A 20328-nucleotide genomic window follows, 5' to 3' on the forward strand; every position below is an offset into this window, starting at 1 on the left:
ACCCGTACTTTGAGGACCAGACCTCCCACAGGACCACTGCTCTCAACTTCAACCATCATTTCAACAGGACTGCTGTCACTGCTTTATGGGACTGAGACTACCATCCCGACCAACAGGGTACCAGGCTGTAGTCTTGACTCTAGGTCAGTTTTTGTGTATCATTGCATTTACTGTAATCTTCCTATTAAATTGTAACTTTGACCTGAAATCTGTCTCAAGGTATTTGTGGGGATTCATTTCTCCCGCTGGTTTAATTTCAAACCAGCACAAGCACCCCAACTTTTTAAAAATTTTACTCAACTGATACTTAAATATCCACCCCTCCAGGGCACAGGTCCATCCTTTAACCTACTGCACACTGTGGCTGCCAGGCTACATGATACTGCTCTGGCACATGCTTCTGGGAAGCTAATTCCTGCCCAGGTGGGATTAGTAGAGAGGTTCAAAGCATGTCAAGCAGGAGATTTAGAAAAAAACAAACATACAACATTGTGCAAAAAATATTTAAATTGAAATTTCAGTCACAAAATAAATAACCAAACCCAAAAAATGTTTTTAAAGCAGCTTTTCACCTTCCAGAACAAAAATATTCCAAGTCCATTTACATCCATCACCTCTGAGGCCATCAAATTCAGCCCCAGAACTTTCTGCATTATACACAAATTCCACCAATGTTTAGGTATAAAAACTAGAAAGAAGGAACAATGACAATCTGTCTAGATTTCTTTGGGTTTCACTACAAAAACTGAGTGCTGTGCCTCCAGAAGGAACGCAGGGCAATGCTACCCTGCTGCTTTGTACCAGTTCCATAAATGAAGTCTAGTAACCTCCCTGCAGAGTTACAGAGATTGGAACAAAAAAGCACTAACCAACAATACACTATTTTTCTGTACTTCTTTTTCCAGATTTAACTTCTACTAACTGAAGCACATACTTCTAGAAATGCAAACCCAGATTTCTGCATTCCAGTGCAATGAATGACATCCTTAATGCACAAATTGCTCAAGACAATTAATTTAAGGCAAGTAGAGGTCAAAGAAAATTTTTTATAAAATCTTCTGAATGTGGGGGAAAATTATTAGTTTAGATACCTAAAGGAACACACTCCCATTTTAACTGTGTATTAATTTCATTAAACCTTAATGGTCCCTAATCTTTCATGGACAAGAAAGTGCTGATTTATTTAAAATTAATATTTTCCTGCATTATTTCTAAATTGGGCACCTTCATGGCAATGAGCACATCTCAAAGAGAATGCTTAGCATTCTCCCTCTTGTAAGAGAGGAGGGAATACATGTGTACTGGGAGGAATGAACCTCCAGCCAGAATCATGAAGAAACTTCCCTGGCTCCTCATTCTGGAATCAAGATGGGTACACAACAAACCCAAGCAGGTAACCCAGGTGCCAGCATATTTCCTGTCACCTCAATCCCTATAAAGAATGCAGGTACTCACAATACTGCTGATCTGCATTTCTTTTTCAGAGAGAATAACCTACTCTCCTAGCCAATTCTTTCACAAAACAGTTCAAGTGTTTAGAAGTTTGCAATATGCTAAAAAAACTCACCCAAACTAGTTCAGTCTAGCAAGTCAAGCTTAGAAGCAGCCCATGAACTTTAAAGTGTCCTGAGCCAGCTGACAGTTCTCTTAATTCTGCAATCCTAACCTAGCGTTGAATTTACTTTTGCCAGTTATACTCCAGGCTTTTTCTCTGTGTTTTTCTGTAAACCATCTCCTGGAGAGGACAACTAGCCCCTTTAGTCACCACTGCCAGACTCCTTTTTTCTCCTCTACAGTCTGGTGCTATTTACCTAAACTTGACCGCTGCCTATCACTCCACCCTCTCCCACTAATTCATAAGGTATCCTTTGCCCTGCATTGTCAAGATCCAACACTAAAACAAAGGTGTGCAAAGTGAACTCACCACTAAGAGAAAAAGCATAGAAATTAAATAGCACGGAAACTCTAATTAATTAGAGTAAAAAATTATGAAGAAATTGATCTTTTTTTACTTCACCTCTTGAGATTAATAGGAACAGGGTGGGATGGTTCAAAGGAGCTACATAGGGGAACAATTTCCTGATAATAATAAAAGTATATTATAAATATACTTTATTTATAAATAATAAATATTATTTATAAATTATTTATAAATAATAAAAAATTTCCTGATAATCTCAAAAAGTAAATAGGCAAATAACTTCCAAGGAGGTTTTTATCAACGTTTTTAAGCAGGAGAGATAAAAGAAGCCTCTCCAAGTTTTCTGTGGAGCTGGTTTAAAAAGAGCAGATACATGTGAAATGGACAGACGGCCTTAGGCAGATTGGGAACTTTGAATTTGCAGACTACCACAGAATGCACAAAAGAAGTTCTGCTTTCTGTTTTGGCGTTTTTTGTTTCTTTCAGCCTGTCTGGAGAATTCTATGTGTAAGTCAAGCTTCTTGGCAGGGCAGAGGAACAGGAGGTACACTACTATCTCATGGCAATGTTCTGAATGGGCTCTAAATTAGAGGGAGCCTAAAAAGTCACTGATTTCAAATATGCATTCTCAGAATCAAGTAAGCCTTCTATTTTAAAAAGAATTCACAAATGACAAACCAACTATTTACGACCTGGAGTGAATTTTCCCTCTTTCCTTTAATTAAAAATCCCAAACTGTACTATGAAGCAAAAGTTAACTATTATAGCAGTTATCCTGACAGATTACCTAAAAAAATGTTATGGCTTAGGAAGACAGCAATAGTTTACTTCATATACAAAACAAAAGTTTCTCCACTGACACCTTCCACTACATTCACTGAAATGTACATTTGCCCTCCACTACATACCTGAATCATGAAGTCATTTTCTTCTTTTACTTCACAAACACACCGAACAATCTCAAAATCACTTTCTTCAACTTCTTCATCAGGGTTGGTGGTTACATCAACATCCTGACTGCAGTCATCATCACTCCAAGGCAAGCTATCCATAGATGACTCGCTCAGGGTATCATCCTCTGTACAAGAAGTATTCATATAAAATCCTGAGTAATTACAAAAAAGGTCCCTCAAAATCTCATCACAAGTATGCAGACATACATTCCTAAAAGCATGAGTTCACAGTGTAATTGAAGGAATATCACACTTTTGACAGTTTGTTAAAGGTTACCACATAACAAAGTTTTATAGTCTTATTAATGACTCCTTCAAAATATTCCAACTTAACAGCTTCAGTCATTAAAACTGCACAGTCAACACACAATGTCTCAAACCAAAAGCACAAAGTCTCTTCAGACAAAACTATAAACAACAAAACCAGGCTTGTACATTCAAATAGGATTCAAGCTAGTTGCTGCAATTTGTACAGAATTGTGACTTGGCACTTCTAGTGTAGAACTCTCAAAAAGAGGCAAGAGGGTTCTGTTTTATGAACCATTCAATCTCACAAAGTGATGTTTTCATGACAGAAATACTGAGTCAAACACAGAATTTAATCCTGCTTCAAAAATTATTATTTTTATTTAGTCTTCAGGATGCATTTATTAACCCACAGACAGTGCACTGCACAAGGTATTCTTCCAGAATGCACCTGGACTACTTAGCTAAAGCATTAGTGCATCCTAGATTGAATAAAACTGCCAAGAAAATTTTAACTGAACAGCATGCTAAATTGGGAATCCTACCTCAATAATATTACAGCAATGTCTGTATCTTCCTTGGGGATAGAATGGGAGAGTCAGAGGAAGAAGACAAGGTATTTTAACTATTTGAAAATAATTGAGTTAGAGGTGAATGGATGGTAAAAATTTTAATCTTAAGCAAGATGGTGGGGTTTCACCTACAGCGAGTATAACTACTTTCATCATCTAGCTCACAGAATCATAGAATGCAAAAACAGAACCACCAGTCTGTGGCCTAAACTATATCTTTCAGAGAAACATCTGTTGTCAAATTAAAAGGGATGAGAACCAAACACAAGTTTATTTTCATGCTTAAAAGTTCTATTCCACTTCTGAATTAGGACACTCTAAAGTACTGTGGAAGCAACAGGGTAGGCACACTACACTTCTGTATTACACAAAAGTTTCACTTTTATTTACACCAGATCTTGTTTATCTAGGCACAAGTTCTGCAGATGCAAAAAGCAACAAAACAATTCTTAAAAGGATGAATTAAAATAATTGCTGTTATTTTCTACCACTTTCAGTATCTATGAAGTGATCAAAAGAAGTCTGAGCAACTGATGGCCAAGGTCCTATATGTCCGATTGTTGATATACTCCAGAAACGCAACTGCTCAAACTTGCAAAATAAGTTTCAAGACATTACCACCATCTGCACCTCAGTAGTTTTTTATGTTTCTTGTTTGGCTTATGAAGAGGAATTTAACTGAACTTAAATTTTACTTTTGTCTAATAACAAACAAAGCTATGCAAAAAAAAAATAAAAAAAAGTGGTTCTCAACAGTGTATCTGTACAAAAAGGAATTTTCTTGTATATAATCAAACTGTCATACAATTTCTAGTTCCTTCAAATTTATGAATTTTAAGAACAAGAAAAAAGCCAAATGTTTATCTTTTTTATTGCACCAGTGTGTAACAGTAAATAGTAAAATGGACCAAGATATTAATAATTCTGAAAGCTGGTACACAGCAGCCAGATTTTTATGGGTTCTGTGTATGAAGTACACCAGATATGAAGACACCAATAAACAGCTATCCAAGAGCTTCTCATTATGAAGCTCAGAAAGTCATTGTAACCATATACCATTCTGTATCTATACAAGTATACCTCACCACACCCAGTGGTCTCTCCAACACGGCAAGCTTGCAAAGTACTCATTTTTAACTCTAAAAGAATTCTTACTTTGTAGAAACCTTTGAAAATATGAAAATTTTAATTATTAAGTTGGAAGTTATTTTAGTAGTTAATAAGGCACTGAAAAAAAAAGAATGCAAAATGAGTTTGATTCTGAAATAAGGGCTACTGTCTTGAAGTGTATATGAAAGTAAAGTCAAAGTATAAAAGCATTAACATCAAGCTCTGGCAAATGAACTGGGTCCAGTCTTGCCAAGCAGGGGGAAGGAAATACACACAGCCCTGAGTAAGAATAGTCAAACTTACGCGTTAATAGTTTCCGAGTATGTTAGTACTGCACAGATATTTACTGTTAATGGAAGACAGAACCAGAAAGTCATATAGGAGAATCAGCTCACCATTTGCTTTTGCTTTTCCTCTGTGCTGTCCAGAATCAGTGCAGTGCAGCAGTGTACTTGGATAAGCAGATGATTTATTTGAAGAACTAGATTTTATGACAACCGGTTTTTCAGGTGAAAGCTCTTGTGTGATATTTATGTTCTCTCCAATGCCTGAATGCCCTGTAAAATTGTACTACATGTTACAATTAAAAATCTATGGTCAAAAAAAGTTGACAGAAGAAAGAGCGCCATGCATGCCCATAGCATGAATGTGTAATTCACTGGGCCAGTTCCCAGTATACTGGAACTCTGGGACTGCAGGATGCCGTTGGAAGATGTGCAAGCTTTCCAGAGGCAAGGAAGGTATTGTCTGAACCAGACAATTTTATGCCACTCAGTCACTGCTTACTGCTAACAGAAGTGATAAAGGGTAAGTGACCAGCCTTTCCAGACCAACTATTCTTCAGGCTGAGTAGGTATACAAATGCTTTTGCTTTACAGGCACTTCCACACAAGCACCGCTAGCTGGAGAGCTCCCTCTCACATCCCACTGTTACTCACATGAGCTACACTCACATTCCCTAATCTCACAGACTTCAAAGAGGACAGAAAGCACTCGTTTTCCTAGTCTACAAATGGAACAGAATGCACAAGCAGACAAGCCCAGATTAGGAGTGTGTGAAGAAAACACCTTGAATGGCTCTCCTCTGTGAGGCCTACACTGGATAAATCAAGGCTGGGTCAAGTTATAAGCAGCACCCTCCAGTTATCTGGAAAAAAATCTTCACAGTTTCTGGACTGAATTAGCATAAGGTCAGCATCAAAAAAAGGCATGCAACATCTTAAAACCAAAGACAGATTGACATGCAGCTCATGGGGACTATTGGTGCAAGAAATCTACAAATTACATTTTGCACATTATCAATTACACTTGTGAGCACCATATAATCAGAAACTCATTATTTGTTTCAGTACAATTCTAAGTCACTTGGCCTATGGTTCCTTCCATCCACTCTCTTGATAGTTTACTTTATTCATGGCAGCAATTAGGGAAGTGTTTCTACCTTAGAAACTCTTCCTTAGGGAGATCTAGTTTCACAAATTATGCCTAGCAGATTGAAGTATGCTGCATCCCCAACAACAGCAGAGAAAGTTGTCACACTTGATCCTTTAATGTAATAAGACATGAAAGAGGGATAACTTGAGTACAGACTTTAAATTGGGCTTTTACTTAATCTCTCCAGAAAAAAGATTAATTTCTTTAAGAAATTAATTTAAGATCTTAAATCTTTAAGAAAGAAATTAAGGCTGTGACAGGTTTAATTTGGCTCATTGTTACAGGCCCCTCCCTCGCAAGTGAAGGTGTAAGAAATAAGTACGGTTAACAGCAGAAAAAGAGGACTCAATGCTTCCAAACTCCAGCATTCATAAAGCAGCCCCAGGGCTAACAGAACTGAGAACAGTCTGTACACAGGGTATCTACACTCTCTTAATGGGGCAAAGCTTGCACAGAAGCACACTTATTAAGGAAAAGCCCGACTTATAGACTGACATTCATTTGTGAGTGACATTTTTGAGTGACATTTGTTCTGTGTCATTACGAGCACTACTACAAGCCACCATCCAGCACTAACAAAGCTTAACCAGGAAACAGATTATCTTGCCAATCACAATTTAAAATCAATCACTTAACAAAATAAAAGCTAAGTGAAGAAAGAAGTCTGAAGTACAATGCTTGTTCTTAAGTGACCTAAAGTGATTTTTTTGAGGTAACAAAACAAAATAATGAAGTCAGTTTCATCTACAGAAGAAAAATGAGCTTTACCAGGCTTAGACCTCTTTTTCTTTTTTTTCTTTTTCTTTGACTTGGATCTTCCATAGTCTTTGGATTTTTTTTCTTTGCTCTTCTCATGTCCTTTAACAGCTGCAATTAGACAAAAATCCAAATTAGTTTAAAAAAAATTATACATTTATTCTACTTCATAATTTCTTTAAAAGCTTCCACAGTTCCTTTGGAAAAATCAAAGCCAGTTCACTGCAGAAAAAAACAGAAAAAGGAAATCTTATTTGTAAGAATTTCTCAGCTCTCAATTGGAATGATCTATTTTAAGTCCTAATTTGACTGTCCCATAACAAAATATGAGCACCACATGGGAGAAATCAAATGTACAGCAGTGTTCATTTATTATTTACATGCTTCAGAGATCATAAAAAAGACTGAGGGATTTGTTATATCCACCTTCTAAATTATTATGACTAAACATTTCACTAGCATTTTAATAGAACAAAACCCCAACATCCCAAACTTCAGTTCCCCCATCAAATATTTTACTGATATTGAAAACAGAGCAATTGGTTCAGCTGGCTTTAACTATTATTCTCTCAACATCTGTTCTCCGTTCTATTTTCATGAGATTAAAAACACACTGTAATTTTTGAATGACTGACAGCTGTCAATCAAGCATGATTCTAGAGCATGCACAGCTCAGTATAACTCTGTTGCAAGGTCATGTACACAAATCCCTGCTTTCCAGACACATGTTTTGTCTTTCAGATTTAGGTCTCAGCAGCAGAATTTCTAGATACTTACGCAGTTCCTTAAGTAAATTATCCTGACTCAGAAATGTAATCAACATTTATTATGGAAGGATGCTTTTTATCTCAAAAGGGCTCTGCTCTCAGAGTGCTTGGCTGATTGAGCCACTCACCATCCCATTCAGAAACCTATTTCAGTGTCAGATGATAAGAGTTCTGAATAAGCACTTGAAGACACTATACTGTAAGAAATCTTCACTTGCACAAACCATTTGAGAACCCATGGCTGTCTGTAACCATTTATGAAGCAAACCGGCAATACCAGCATATCACATCAATCTCTTTCACACATGTCAACAGTAAATTCATCAGTTGTATATTTATGGCTCAAACAGCTCACTGAACAACTGCAAATTGCATTCACATTTAATCAGCTCTGGTAAGCATGAAGGAGACATGCTCAGTAGCTTGTCCTCAGGAGACTCTTGCTCTGCACCTCCCCATCCCTCTCAGTCCTCAAAGATTTCCTACTACTTTGCCACTTCTGTGCCGCTCTTAGCATGAGATTAGCAAAGGCACCTCAGTGTGCTCACCCACAAGGCTACACCAGTCACCTGGCCTACAAAGGCAGCAGGAGCGGCAGCACAAAAGTCACCTTCTTCTACCTCTCCATGGGTGTTGAGGGGAGTTAAAAAAAAGAACAACAAAACAAAAAACAGGAAAAGAAAATGTTCATATTTAAGTGTCAAATACTGTGCTTCCAACTTCCTTCTTACTTTCCTCTGTCCTCATTTCCCGTTCTTCCAATAGTCAGGATCCTCTTGGTACCATTCCCTTCTCTCTGCTCACAGGGATGCAAGGAAGCTCTACCATTTTATTCCTCCAGAAGGGCAAAGAGAGAGTAACTGAGCTCAACAGAGGTAGAAAAATTTTGCTTCTTTTCATTTGCAAACTGAAATTCACATGATCAGATTGCTGAATTTTTTTGAAGATATCCAAGGGCATAAGGTAAGCTTCCTCAACCACTATCAATGTATCCAAGACAAAAATGAGAGAAATTGTCATGTAATCCACTTTGTCCCCTTAAGCTTCCCCATGTGTCTTAAAACCTGAAAAAAATCTAAGAATTTGCAAATTTCTGTGTGCCGCTATCTTCTGAAATGCACAACACAGTTAATGCATGTTTCCCTGGAAAAAAAATCTTCAAAGAACAAGTATTCAAGTATTATACCAGTCTTCCAAGAAACCAGGTACTGAACAATCTTGTTGTCTAAAGTTGTTTCTTCTAAGTGCTCTGAAGCGTAATGTATTTTCAGTGACATAAGACCAGATAAAGAGACTTGTCTAGGTTAGGAGCATCCTCATCCTCACATGATCAAACAGAAAGATAAACTGAAAAACAAAATCCTAAAAATTAAGCACACAACAACTACATTTTTTTAATGGGTTGTTTTTTTGGTTTTTTTTAAAAAACAAGGATTTCAACTTCCTTGAATGGCAGACTCATAAGAACTGGGATGAGTGCTCACTATCCTCCATCACATCACCACTGTGAAAGTTCATTATAATTTCTAAATGCCACACTCACACATAGGTCATGGCCCACTGAGTGAGGAACAGTGAGGAGCTACTGATGGATCTCATTCAGATCTTCCTCCATGAGAGGGCAGTGAGAGATGCCCAAGAATAAGCAAGATGCTAAGTAATGTCTGTCTGCTGTGATCAACAGAACAATACAGAGACAGGCAGCTAAGAAGGTAATCTCCAGGATACAGAGCATCTGTCAGAGATAAAATAGTCTAACCTCAGGTTTTATTTATGTTTTCCTCATCACTGTGACTCAAGTTTTTACCAACATCTGAAGGAAAGTGGTGATATAGTAATCTAAAATTATGCTGGAAATTATTTATGTATTATTTATATACAAACAAAAATATTAAAATATATGTATTGCTTCTATGAGAGTGTGCGTGTGTGTAAACATACATCCCCTCATCCCATTTGGCTGTTACGCACCTATGCAACAGTAGATTTCACTATAAACAGTGTTTACACAATATCACTGAACAGTCAAAGTTGTGAAGCTCTTTGGAGATGTCTAGTAGCAACTTCTGACTACCAGAAGTCATCAAATGCTATTGACAAAAAGCCCCTACAAAATAAACCACCCTAGGAAATTGTGCCTCATGCCCACCCCCCTTCCCCTCTTTTTAGGGAGGTATTTTAATTTTAGGTATTTCTGTAAGTATAAGATTACTTAAAATATTCAATGATTTGGACAGCCAGGAGTTGAACAGAATTAAGACCTACAACCTTTTCATGACCTTTAATACTTTAGTACTATTTACATCTTATAAATATTACCAACTGACTGGGAAAAATAAACCCCAGTGCAGATAGCATGAAAACTTACAAAATGACAGTGAAAACACTGCTTACATTTTATGCCATACATTTATACAAAATTACTCTCCATAAATGATGGTATACAGAGTATTATCAGTCCTTTACAATGTTTAACACTTTCCCAAGACTTTTCCACGTTTAACTTTCCATGTTAAACCAAAAGCCGTACCATGTTGAACTCTTTCTCTTTCCCGAGGCCTCCGCAGTGCTCTTGCTATGTGGTTCCTGGCTTGGTCTCTAATAGAATGTCGGTGACTATTTAACACACTTACAGGAGTTGAAGTTCTTCTCTTTTCTACTTTTTCATCTCTATATGGGGTACTCCTGAGGGCTATGTGTAGAGGAGCATCTACAAAGAGAACAAAGACCAAGTCCAAACTTTAAATACTTTCCAAAGTCAGTTTATTTCAGCAGCAGCAGCTCTGGCAGTACATGCGGAATGTTTCTGACCAGACATTGCTCAACTCAGTCCTAGCCCTGACTAAAAGGCTAAGACCTCCAAATGCTTTAGTTAGATTTGTTGAAGGGGTTTTCTCTCAAAAAGAAACAGGGGATGTCCCCACATTCCCCAAAGCTCTATTCTTCCAGAAAAACTGTGACTTTGAGAATAGATGAGAAGAGAAACAGTTCAGTTTGGCAGAGATATGGGTCAGGTAATTTTTATTAGTTTCTCCAAGAGAAAAAGTGTCCAGTTGGTTTAATTAGAGGAACCACAGACAGTTCTCAAAAGTGTGCTTTGTAACACACACAGAAGTGGCATATTTAAGGCATATATAAAGCACATATAAGGAAGGACAGTTTTTAAAAACATATCACTGAAACAACAGTGTTTCAATCAAGAGTGACATGCAAGAATCAGGATCACTACCTAAAATTCATAAAAATTGTAAGATGCAGACATGGCTTCACCAGAGATTAAGTTTTTTATTTAAGTCAAACAGTTTCATCCTCCTAACTGCAAATAGCAACTCCTACTGAAAGATTCCTGGACAGAAAAAGAGCAGTGAAGGTGATAAAAGCTAAAGCTGCATGGCAGGTAGGACAGCAGACTAAACAAGAGCAGTACACTGCCATTCTGGAATATTACATCAAGTATCTTAGTCAATGAGACCCATTAGCTAAGGTGACAGGTTGCTGACATTTTTCAAAAATGTCCAGTTCCATCATCATACGCATCTCAAAAGTTCAGAGGATAAGAAAGGCAACTTCTTTCTAGTCTGAAGATTAACATGCTACACTTAGACACTTCAATGAAACAATTGTGAGAAGAACCTGAGAGCGACTGAAAATGGAAAGAGTCCCATAGAGCACACTTAATAGAAGAAACTGGATCAAGCACCCTGCCTTGATCAGCATTTCAAGCTGAAGAAATAACAAGGCACATTAAGACATGTCATTGTACAGCTTTCAGAATCAGGATCTCTTCAGGCAAAAGAAACTCCAAGATGCAGAAATCTTACTACATTTTCCTTGGTCCTCTCTCTCTATGAAGTTAGAACTTAAGGGGAAAAAAATTCCAAACAAAAAAGAAAAGCCACTTGCAACTATTTCCACAACCAAACTTATCTTCTAGTCACTTGCCCTAGTGCTCTACAGTGGGCACAAATGACAGAAATTAAACCAAAACCCAATTCCCACACAAGACTCTATAAAAGATGCCGTTTGTCCAGACAGGCAACACACTGCTGCATTTCACTGGGTGCGTATTTCCCTCAAGAAAGTAGAAGGCTTTGTCCATAAAGAATTATTAAAGCAGAATCCTTGATAAAACACCACAATTATGTGTATGACCTTCCATTTGCAACAAGACCAAGTTTTCTTGCAGAAAAAGAGGTTTTGTGGTAATTTTTTTTTTTGGTTGGTTTTATTGGTGCTGTCCTTATTCACTTTTTAAAGTCAGGTCTATTTTGACTTCCTGCTCCTCTAAGGACTTCCATGACTAGGGGTCAAGATATTTTGTCATCAATTCAGATGACAAAAACAGAAGAAAACTTTTTCCCATCGTACACAGTAGCTGAGAAATAACATTCAGGTACTACATAATCTCTTTGGGAACACCAGTATCCTTAGAGATCTGCCCAAGCTTCAAGAAATGCAAATGGCATACTTCAGTACAGGGTGCAAAGTCACATAAACAATCTTTTCTGCAGTTTTCCTGGCTGTCTACCACTCTGCAATATTTCCAAAATATTTACACAACTCTGTGTCAAGTGAAACTCAAAATCACAATACAAAAATCCATACAAACCTGACAGCCTTCATTTAGGCCTCCTAACTTTCACTTCTCCCAACAGCCCAAATTCAATCTCATGAATTAACATTTAAGAACACCAGAGCCACCTCGATCTCACCAGTCTGCAACAGCACATGGCACTTCCTGTGGCACCTGACACAGGTGTACACAGGCTCTTGGTGGAACAAAATTGTATTTTGTGTCCACTGGATTTTTGTAGCTTTGTGAGACTTAATTTCAAGGAGATTTTTGCCAAGAATACATCCTGTCTTTTGCAACACACAGATTAATATATTTCTGTAAGATTTCTCAGCTAACCAATACATTGTTCTGGGGGAGGGGCCAAGGTACTCTATCATACACTGGATGCATTTTTTTTTCCCCCCAGTAACTGACACAAACACATAAGATTTTGAAACAACTTTGTTACATTGACGGAAAAGTTTAGAGGGTCTACAAGATCTCTGAGCACTCTGAAATAAATTTTAGAAGTTGTGATTAAATTTGAGAAGATGAGATTAAATACCTGGAAATTTAGCCTAAACTTTCAGGGCAGCAAATATTAAAACTGATCCCATGGAGATGACAATGTACAAGCTTTCCACACTAAGGTGTCTTTCTTCATTTGGAAGTATAACTCAGACAGGTCAGTTAATAAAACAGTTCCCTAAAGAACAAGGAACCATACCATAGTAACCATTCATAGTAACCACAACTAAGACCTTATATTTAGGCACGTGGCTTTAGAACTTGAACATTTCTCACATTTGGTTTTTCTGCATAAATACCACCTGCTTCCATCATATGGTCTCCCCAAGTGAACCTGAACCCTCCAGAAGGTTTCCTACTCCTCTGCTTCCACCCAGTCACAGGATGACCGGGTTGTGAGGCTGCAGCTACAGCAGGACCATGCTCATAGAGATTCCTGTGAGGACTACAAAGGGAATCTCTATGTTTTTCTTAAAGCTGCTTGTGCAGGCCCCTTGAAGACACATATATCTGTGTTCCCCCTTGGGAAAACCATAAAAGGCACAAAAAACTTCCTGACACCCTGGACAATGACACTTTCATTGTCCTTGAACAGCAACGCTGTGATTAAACATCAGAGCAGATTAATTTCCAGCTCAGATGACACTGAATACTACTAACAGGAACAGGAGGTGTATGTTCACAAGATACTGGAGATGAACAGGATTGCTGATTAACTGCCTCCAGCCTCCGTCCAGGGAGTTCTTTCAGGCCTCTCTCTCCCAAGCCTGGAAGAAATATCCTCTGTCATATGAAGAGCTGACCCAGAAGCTGTGAAGGATCTTAGAAACTAAGACATACAGACCTGAGATATGAAATTACCTCAACCATGCAGAAAACACACGAAATAAGCTTTAGAGAACTTACTACTAAGCACATTGAGGTTCAGTGACAGACAAAGCAGTAGCTTTCTGTGCCCTGGAACCCTGATGTAGGACCCCAGGCAAGAAGATAACTCAGCATTCAGAGGAAGCAGAGATTGCATTCCCAAGTACGTGAATCAGACAAAGTCACCATCCACAGCTGTGAGATCATTTGCTGAGAACTTCCAGTGGTATTTTCAAGAACTGAAAAGCCATGTTTCATCTGGACTTACAGCCGGCCCCCAGAAACCAAATGCAGTATTGTCATGATAAGCTGAATACAACTGGTGATTCTTCAAACACAGACAGTGATTATGCAGATGTTCCCCTGCTGCAAGGAAAAACCTCACATTTGTAGATCACCATGCATATCCCACTGTCTAGCAGAAGCACTGGCCAGCCAGAATCAAGAGAAAACAGGAAAATTTCCCAAAGGATTAACCTGACAACCACTACATAACAGGCCAGAGGTGCGCCTGTGGCCAGCTGTTAGTGACAACCATGTTTTAAGGTGTCAAAACAAGTTTGCCACCCCCCACCACTCCCTGCCCCCCTCAGTTCAGCTCTCATCCGTAACACATGTAAGGACAAAATATCTATTTTGTTTACATGCATTCAAGTAAAGAATTCATGCATAAAATTGGTCGTACACTAACAGAACATACCGTAATTAACTTTGAATAGGCAGAATTTTAAAACAGAGGTTATTTGACCAAAACTCCTGAGAAGAGCTAAACTATGTCCTAGGAGTCAATGGGTATCAACTCATGAGGTCGCTGTCAGTACAGTTGTGCTGATAACAGTACTAAGTAGTTATTAGGAGCATTAAGAACACACAGATCACCTCATATGGTGCTTCCATGCATGCACACTATCTATTCCCCTACTTGTTCATGAGGTTTGTGTCTCCTGAGAAATCTTCGGCATCCAGCAAGTACAGAACTTTGCCAGGGTATGACGTGGGGCACATCAGCTGTGCAAGCACTCAAGTCCTGACTTTCAGATTTCAGGAAAATATGTTCACCACAAAGGCATAAACTACATGTTAGCAAAGCTCCAAATGAATAGATTTTAGTAAAAAGATGAAAGCCATCAATCCAGAAAAACTCCCAGTCAAGATGTCAAAATTGTTGTACTTACAGGTACAAAGAAAGAAAGAAAGCTATTCTATATTTCATGCCCTTGGAGTGGTCTAGGTCAGAAAAAACCAATTTCTATAGGTCAGGAAACAACAATCTTTATTAAGAGTACCCTTTTGCAGGCACTTTATATGAAATAACATGGACAGACAGCCATATCTGAAAGAGAAAACTGGTACCTTCAGAGACAATTGTTTACAGTGTCTGCAGGGCACAAGTCACAGTAGGGGATGATGTACTTCAACAGTAAACTAAGGGGTTCTGAAGCAAAAGAGAAGGGACCACAAAGAAAAAAGCTTGTCTAAAGGTTAATGCATATGGACACAGTTCTACTCCATTTTTCATTACAGCAATCACTAAGTCACTAACTGACATACATTTTCACAGATGCCGTACCACGTTTAATTTCCAAGCAATAATTCTGATAGAGCGTGTCTATTTGAACTAGCACAAAATCTAAGCAACTCTTTCAACTAAGACCAACACTGAAATCATCTGCAGCCCAGATTTTCAAAAAGCCTCTTCTAGGGCTTATGCACCCACATACATTTGTGTAGGTTGTAATCCTCCTAACAGAAGCCTGGAGGTGTTCTGCAGTGCACCTGCTGATGTGTAATGCAACCTGAGGGCTGAGGGCAGGTATGCCTGTGTCTCCTATAGCCCAGGGGGACACAACATTTACTGCCTTCTTGCATATAAGAACAATTCTGTCCTGAAGACCAAAGTAGCAGCAACTCAAGGAGGTAAGTAACAGGCACATGGGGGAAGAGCTGCTTCATCATAATGATCTCATACTACTTCCTCATAAATTTAAGAAAGGTGTTGCCTGAAAACATCCAGTAGCCATGAAGTCCTAGTCATTCTATTTAGGCATATTCTGTAAGGCATATGTAAAATACAACCTGCAGGCAATAGCAGTTCAGTCCTCTCTGTTCAGAGCAACTACAAAATTTAGAGAACTATCTATCAAGTTTGCCACTGCAAAGGCAAGATCCTTCTTTGGAAAAAGGAGGAGACAGCTCGAATCAGTCCCATATTAACCTTTCTAGCTCACTCAAGCTTTGATTCCAATGTCAAGTAGCACAATTTACATACAAGAAATCGTAATCTCAGAGTCTCCACTTCAGTGCAAAGCAACTATATTTAAATTGTTCTTTCCCAAATCCCACAACACGGTCACTGAAGACCACTTACATCCATTTTCTTTCCTATGTGTTAAAATTTTAATTTTAGGCACTGCAAAGAATATGTTCTGCTACTGCTCTGAATATTGCACATTTTCCTACAACTTTAGAAGCAGTAAGTATTCTCCCTTTAAATCCAGCACCAGACAACCCCCACCATTTATTTTATGTGTAGCAGAAAGAGTAAGGAGTCCTGGAAGTCTGAAATAGAACTTGTGAGATAAATGTGACAAAGCTTTTAAAGCAAGAGCATCTTCAAATTTACGGAATAACAAAAATCATGATTCCTAAAGTTTTAAAGTTTTATCTTTTAGAAATTGCCACCTTTTCTTAAGCACTAAAATCTACCTAATATAGTGAAGTACCAGAAAAGGACATTTCTACCAAAAAGGTAAAATTATTTAAATATATTCTTTTCAAACAGGAGAATTTTTGCTCACAACAGGATTGTAAAAGTGGAAAGTATACCCACTACGTATCGGACTGAATTACGGATTCAAAAGCTTTCACTCTAAGCAGTACCTCCTGAAAAGCCTTTTGAAAAGGTGGTGTAAGTGTTCAGTAGACAGAAAGTCTTACCTAGAAGACCAGCTTTCTATCCATGCCATTAAGACAGAAGAACAGAACTTCAAATAATACAGTAAGAGCTCAGGAACCTCATTAACTCTGCTTTTGACTGTGTAGCACCACCAAACAAAAATCAGGGAAATTAAGAACACACTGAGTTACAAAACAATGGCACTTAGTATCAGACAATTAACAAATATATAATGACATTGCTTTTCCTCATCAAGAAAAAAATATAGTATAGCTCCACAACAGCAGGCTTCAACTGTGAAGGTTACTTGAGAATTTTACAACCCCCTTCCACCTTGATGCAATGTTCAGCAGCTGTGAGCACACCCCAGGTTCTCTGTGCAGAGAGCTGCTATGAATCACATCGTGGAAATGATCCAGGTGAAAAGTATCCATCCACAAATGGTGAATTAGAAGAGTGGGGGTTTAAAATAAGCAAATACAGTTTTATCTCAGCTCCACAAGGAATTACCTGACAGTGATGATGGTGCATCTGACTGTATGCACTTGGAGGAATGGATAAATTGAAGCGTCAAGATCTTGAGTCACTAGTCAGGGCATTGAAGACAATCACAACAAAACAACTTCTCAAATAAAAATAATTACACAGTTCGAAGAGCCAAACTGAAGTCGGTTATTGAAAAGCCCATGACATGTGCAAAGCCTGTTTTGATCACTTTGCAGCTGTCAGCAGCCAGTCTTCACACCATGCTTATCTCAGGTATGTTCCTCCAGGCAATACCTGGGTTCAATTAAGTTGCATGCAGAGTACAATACATACAAATCATTACATCCTCCTACCTAATGTATTTGAAGAGAATTCCTTCCCTACCTAATCCAAGCTTATGCCTCTGCATTATTTAAAGATACAGAAGTATTTGGGGTTTACATGTAGTTACAGTATGTAAAATCACACACATCTTGTTAGGAACAAGCAGTAGCACCCCGAATGAAAAGTCATTTTCTGGACTCCAGGAAATGCAGTCATGAAACAAAGTAAGGCAAGATATGTCCTCCTGTAGCAAGCTGGAGCTCTGTGAGCAACTTGCAAGACTTTAGAATTCTTAAAGTATTAATGAAAAATCAACTGCAAAGACAAAAGACATCAGGGAATTCAGCAAGGAGAATGATGTATTTTATAAAAAAGGCTCAGTGAAAAGACAGAAGACATGACTAGTTTTACAGACTTGCAGTACAGAGACATCAGTCCACAAGAGCCAAGTCTGGACAGGTTATCAGTAACCACTACAGTTCACACTAGACCTAGACTGCCACTCTGGTATCATGGCAGGCAGAGAGTGCTTCAGAGAGTGAGGGTGAAACAGAAGTGAATGCGATTTTGCGGACTGCAAAGCAGTTAAAACTTACTTCTTTTTTTTTTTTTCTGGCTAAGTTTTTATCCCTTTCCACTGATTATCTGTGCAAAGATCTTTTTCCAAGCATAGGTGAAACAACTGAACTTGTTAAATACTAGGATTTCTCATCCCACAGAACAGTAAATACTCCTGAAACTGGTACTGGATTTCCAGCCAGGTATGTGCTTGAAGGCAGTTAAGTACAGATAAGTGAAGTCAAAACCTAAGGACAAGGAAGAAATAGGTGAGAACTGGAGGTATCCAAACTGTTCCCTAATACAGAAAAGGACAGAAATCTCCAATCAATACTATTTGTAAGCCAGGAGAAAAATAAACATCAAGTCAGAAGTTCAGGGAACTGTGGTTTTTAAAAAGGAACAGAGGTTTCATATGCAAGTGAGCTTCTAGAGAAAAATAAGAGAAGCTGCATAGTGGGATCTTTACCAGAACATGATCTTGAATTCTGCAAGAAGGAACATCTTCATACCCTTCTACAATATGATGTACACATATATTATGCTTCTCCATATAGAAACATGCTAAGACACAGCCCTAAAAGAGTCCTTCAGCCCAAAAGAAAATGGATTTCTGGTATTTTCTGCCTGTCCTGCCTGCTGCTGTTTAAAAAAAACAATAGAGATCAGCACCATACTTACACAGTGAACCAGTTGTGGTCCGTCCTCTTTTTGACCTTTCTTGATTAGCTTTTTCAGAAGCCAAAGAAGCTCTGGTTTGAATATTTCTTTTTACAGGGTTCTGCTGTGATTCTGCAGCCTTCTCCACTCCATGAAAGTATTTCATGTGATAATGCAATAACTTGGCTTTGCGGAAGGATTTTGAACAGTCCAAGAATTTGCATCTAAACTTGTGATCTTGGTCAACAGTTGCAGCTTTTTTTGATGCAAGAAAATCTGTTCTCCTACAAGGTTTTGTTACTGTAAGAACAAAACAGATAAGTTGCCCCATGCATATGCTATATTTACCAAATGGTTTCCTAAACTTAAACAGCAAAAAGAAATTAAGTAAACATGCATTCACACATATTAGCTATGAAATGCTAAAAATAAAATGTTAATGCCGTATCTGCCTTAACGATCAGTAACTTTAAAGGGAAAACTACCCTACACTGCTCATAGAAACTGGCTGTCATGATGGCACTGTTTTAATGAGTAAGTTACAATATTTTGCTTCCCTGAGTCCTTGCCCAACAGCTGATATCACTGTATAGCGCTCCTAAAGATAAAAGACTGAATCACACAGAGATTACATGCCTAAATCCAAACACTAAAGATTATTTGTTCACAACTATTCATACCTTTGGTGAAATCAAGAAAACAGTTCTGCTTCTCTGCTTACAGTTATTTTGCTACCTGCTTTCTGGGTGCACAGTCCCACCACCAAAGCCTGGTTACTTCCAAAGACAACAGAAGCAGTATGCCCAAACATTTTTAAAGTAAAATTGAAATTTATTTCAATTTTTAACGAGCAATGAAAAACAAAATTGCCTGCATCTGTTACAGAATGTTCCCTATGAACTATACTTACTTAGTTTCTCAGAAAAGCAAGGGAAGTCTAAAGATTCAAATGTAAGAACATTTTATGGCACCTATTCTACAGAGCACTACTGTGCAACCTAGGGTTGTATCTATCATAAATGTCAGAAACTTTTAGTTCATGATTTTGTACTAAAGAAACATACCAAAGGAACACTTTGAACTAAATCAGATTACTGTCACCAGTATCTGTATTAAATACAACACGAGAGGTAAAAATGAGGAAACAGATCTAAATAGATCTAGGCAATTATCCATCACTAATACACAGCATCAAAAAATCCCTCTCCAGCTAGGAGACAATGGAAAAGAGGTATCATTTCAAAAAAACAGCTTCCAAATACGATTTCTCAATTTGCTTTGCCAGTACTGAAGCGTTATTTCCATATTTACAATAGTTTTCAACTTTCAGGATTAAGAAAGGAATGTTTATCTGCAAGACCCAAACCTAGCAACAGTGACTAAAACTGAAGGGATGCAGCATATGAATGAAAATTAAGACATTGTACTAGAAATAGCTGTAAACAAGGGACAAAAGTATCCAGAAACATTATGAGCAAGAGTAAGATTTTCTGTAAGTGCAGTAAGGCTAACAGGAGTGTTAAAGGCAGTGTCAACACAATCCTGAAGTAAAAACACAGTACAGCTTGTTTCCAAGTTTTTAGCATGCAGTAACAAAACTGGTGTTACTGAGCAGCAGACTTAAAAGGTTGTCACAGTGCAGAGAAGCATCCTAGACAGCTGTATCTGAGGGACACCCAGTCTTTAAGTACCCTG

At 38.1% G+C, this 20328-nt stretch overlaps 1 protein-coding gene across 48 annotated transcripts in view; it reads right to left on the reverse strand.

Moving 5' to 3' along the window:
* The window catches only part of PHF20 (PHD finger protein 20), a 78360-nt gene that overhangs the window by 15723 nt on the left and 42309 nt on the right, over positions 1-20328 (reverse strand). For 15 of the 48 annotated variants that reach the window (XR_015276922.1, XM_086852669.1, XM_086852681.1 and 12 more), the window contains 5 exons: positions 18655-18933; positions 10290-10469; positions 7005-7103; positions 5198-5359; positions 2830-3026 (listed from right to left, as the gene is read on the reverse strand). Coding sequence is in view for 44 of the 48 variants with exons in the window: in XM_086852669.1 (XP_086708795.1) it covers positions 2830-3026; positions 5198-5359; positions 7005-7103; positions 10290-10469; positions 18655-18933 (917 nt within the window). In the remaining 4 variants the exon portion in view is untranslated. The remainder of the gene's footprint in view (positions 1-2829; positions 3027-5197; positions 5360-7004; positions 7104-10289; positions 10470-18654; positions 18934-20328) is intronic. The other 33 variants (XR_015276923.1, XR_015276925.1, XR_015276924.1 and 30 more) reach the window with 5 other exon arrangements.

This window comes from Cyanistes caeruleus, chromosome 16, assembly GCF_971803275.1.
Source record: "Cyanistes caeruleus chromosome 16, bCyaCae1.hap1.1, whole genome shotgun sequence".
NCBI classification, from domain to species: domain Eukaryota; kingdom Metazoa; phylum Chordata; class Aves; order Passeriformes; family Paridae; genus Cyanistes; species Cyanistes caeruleus.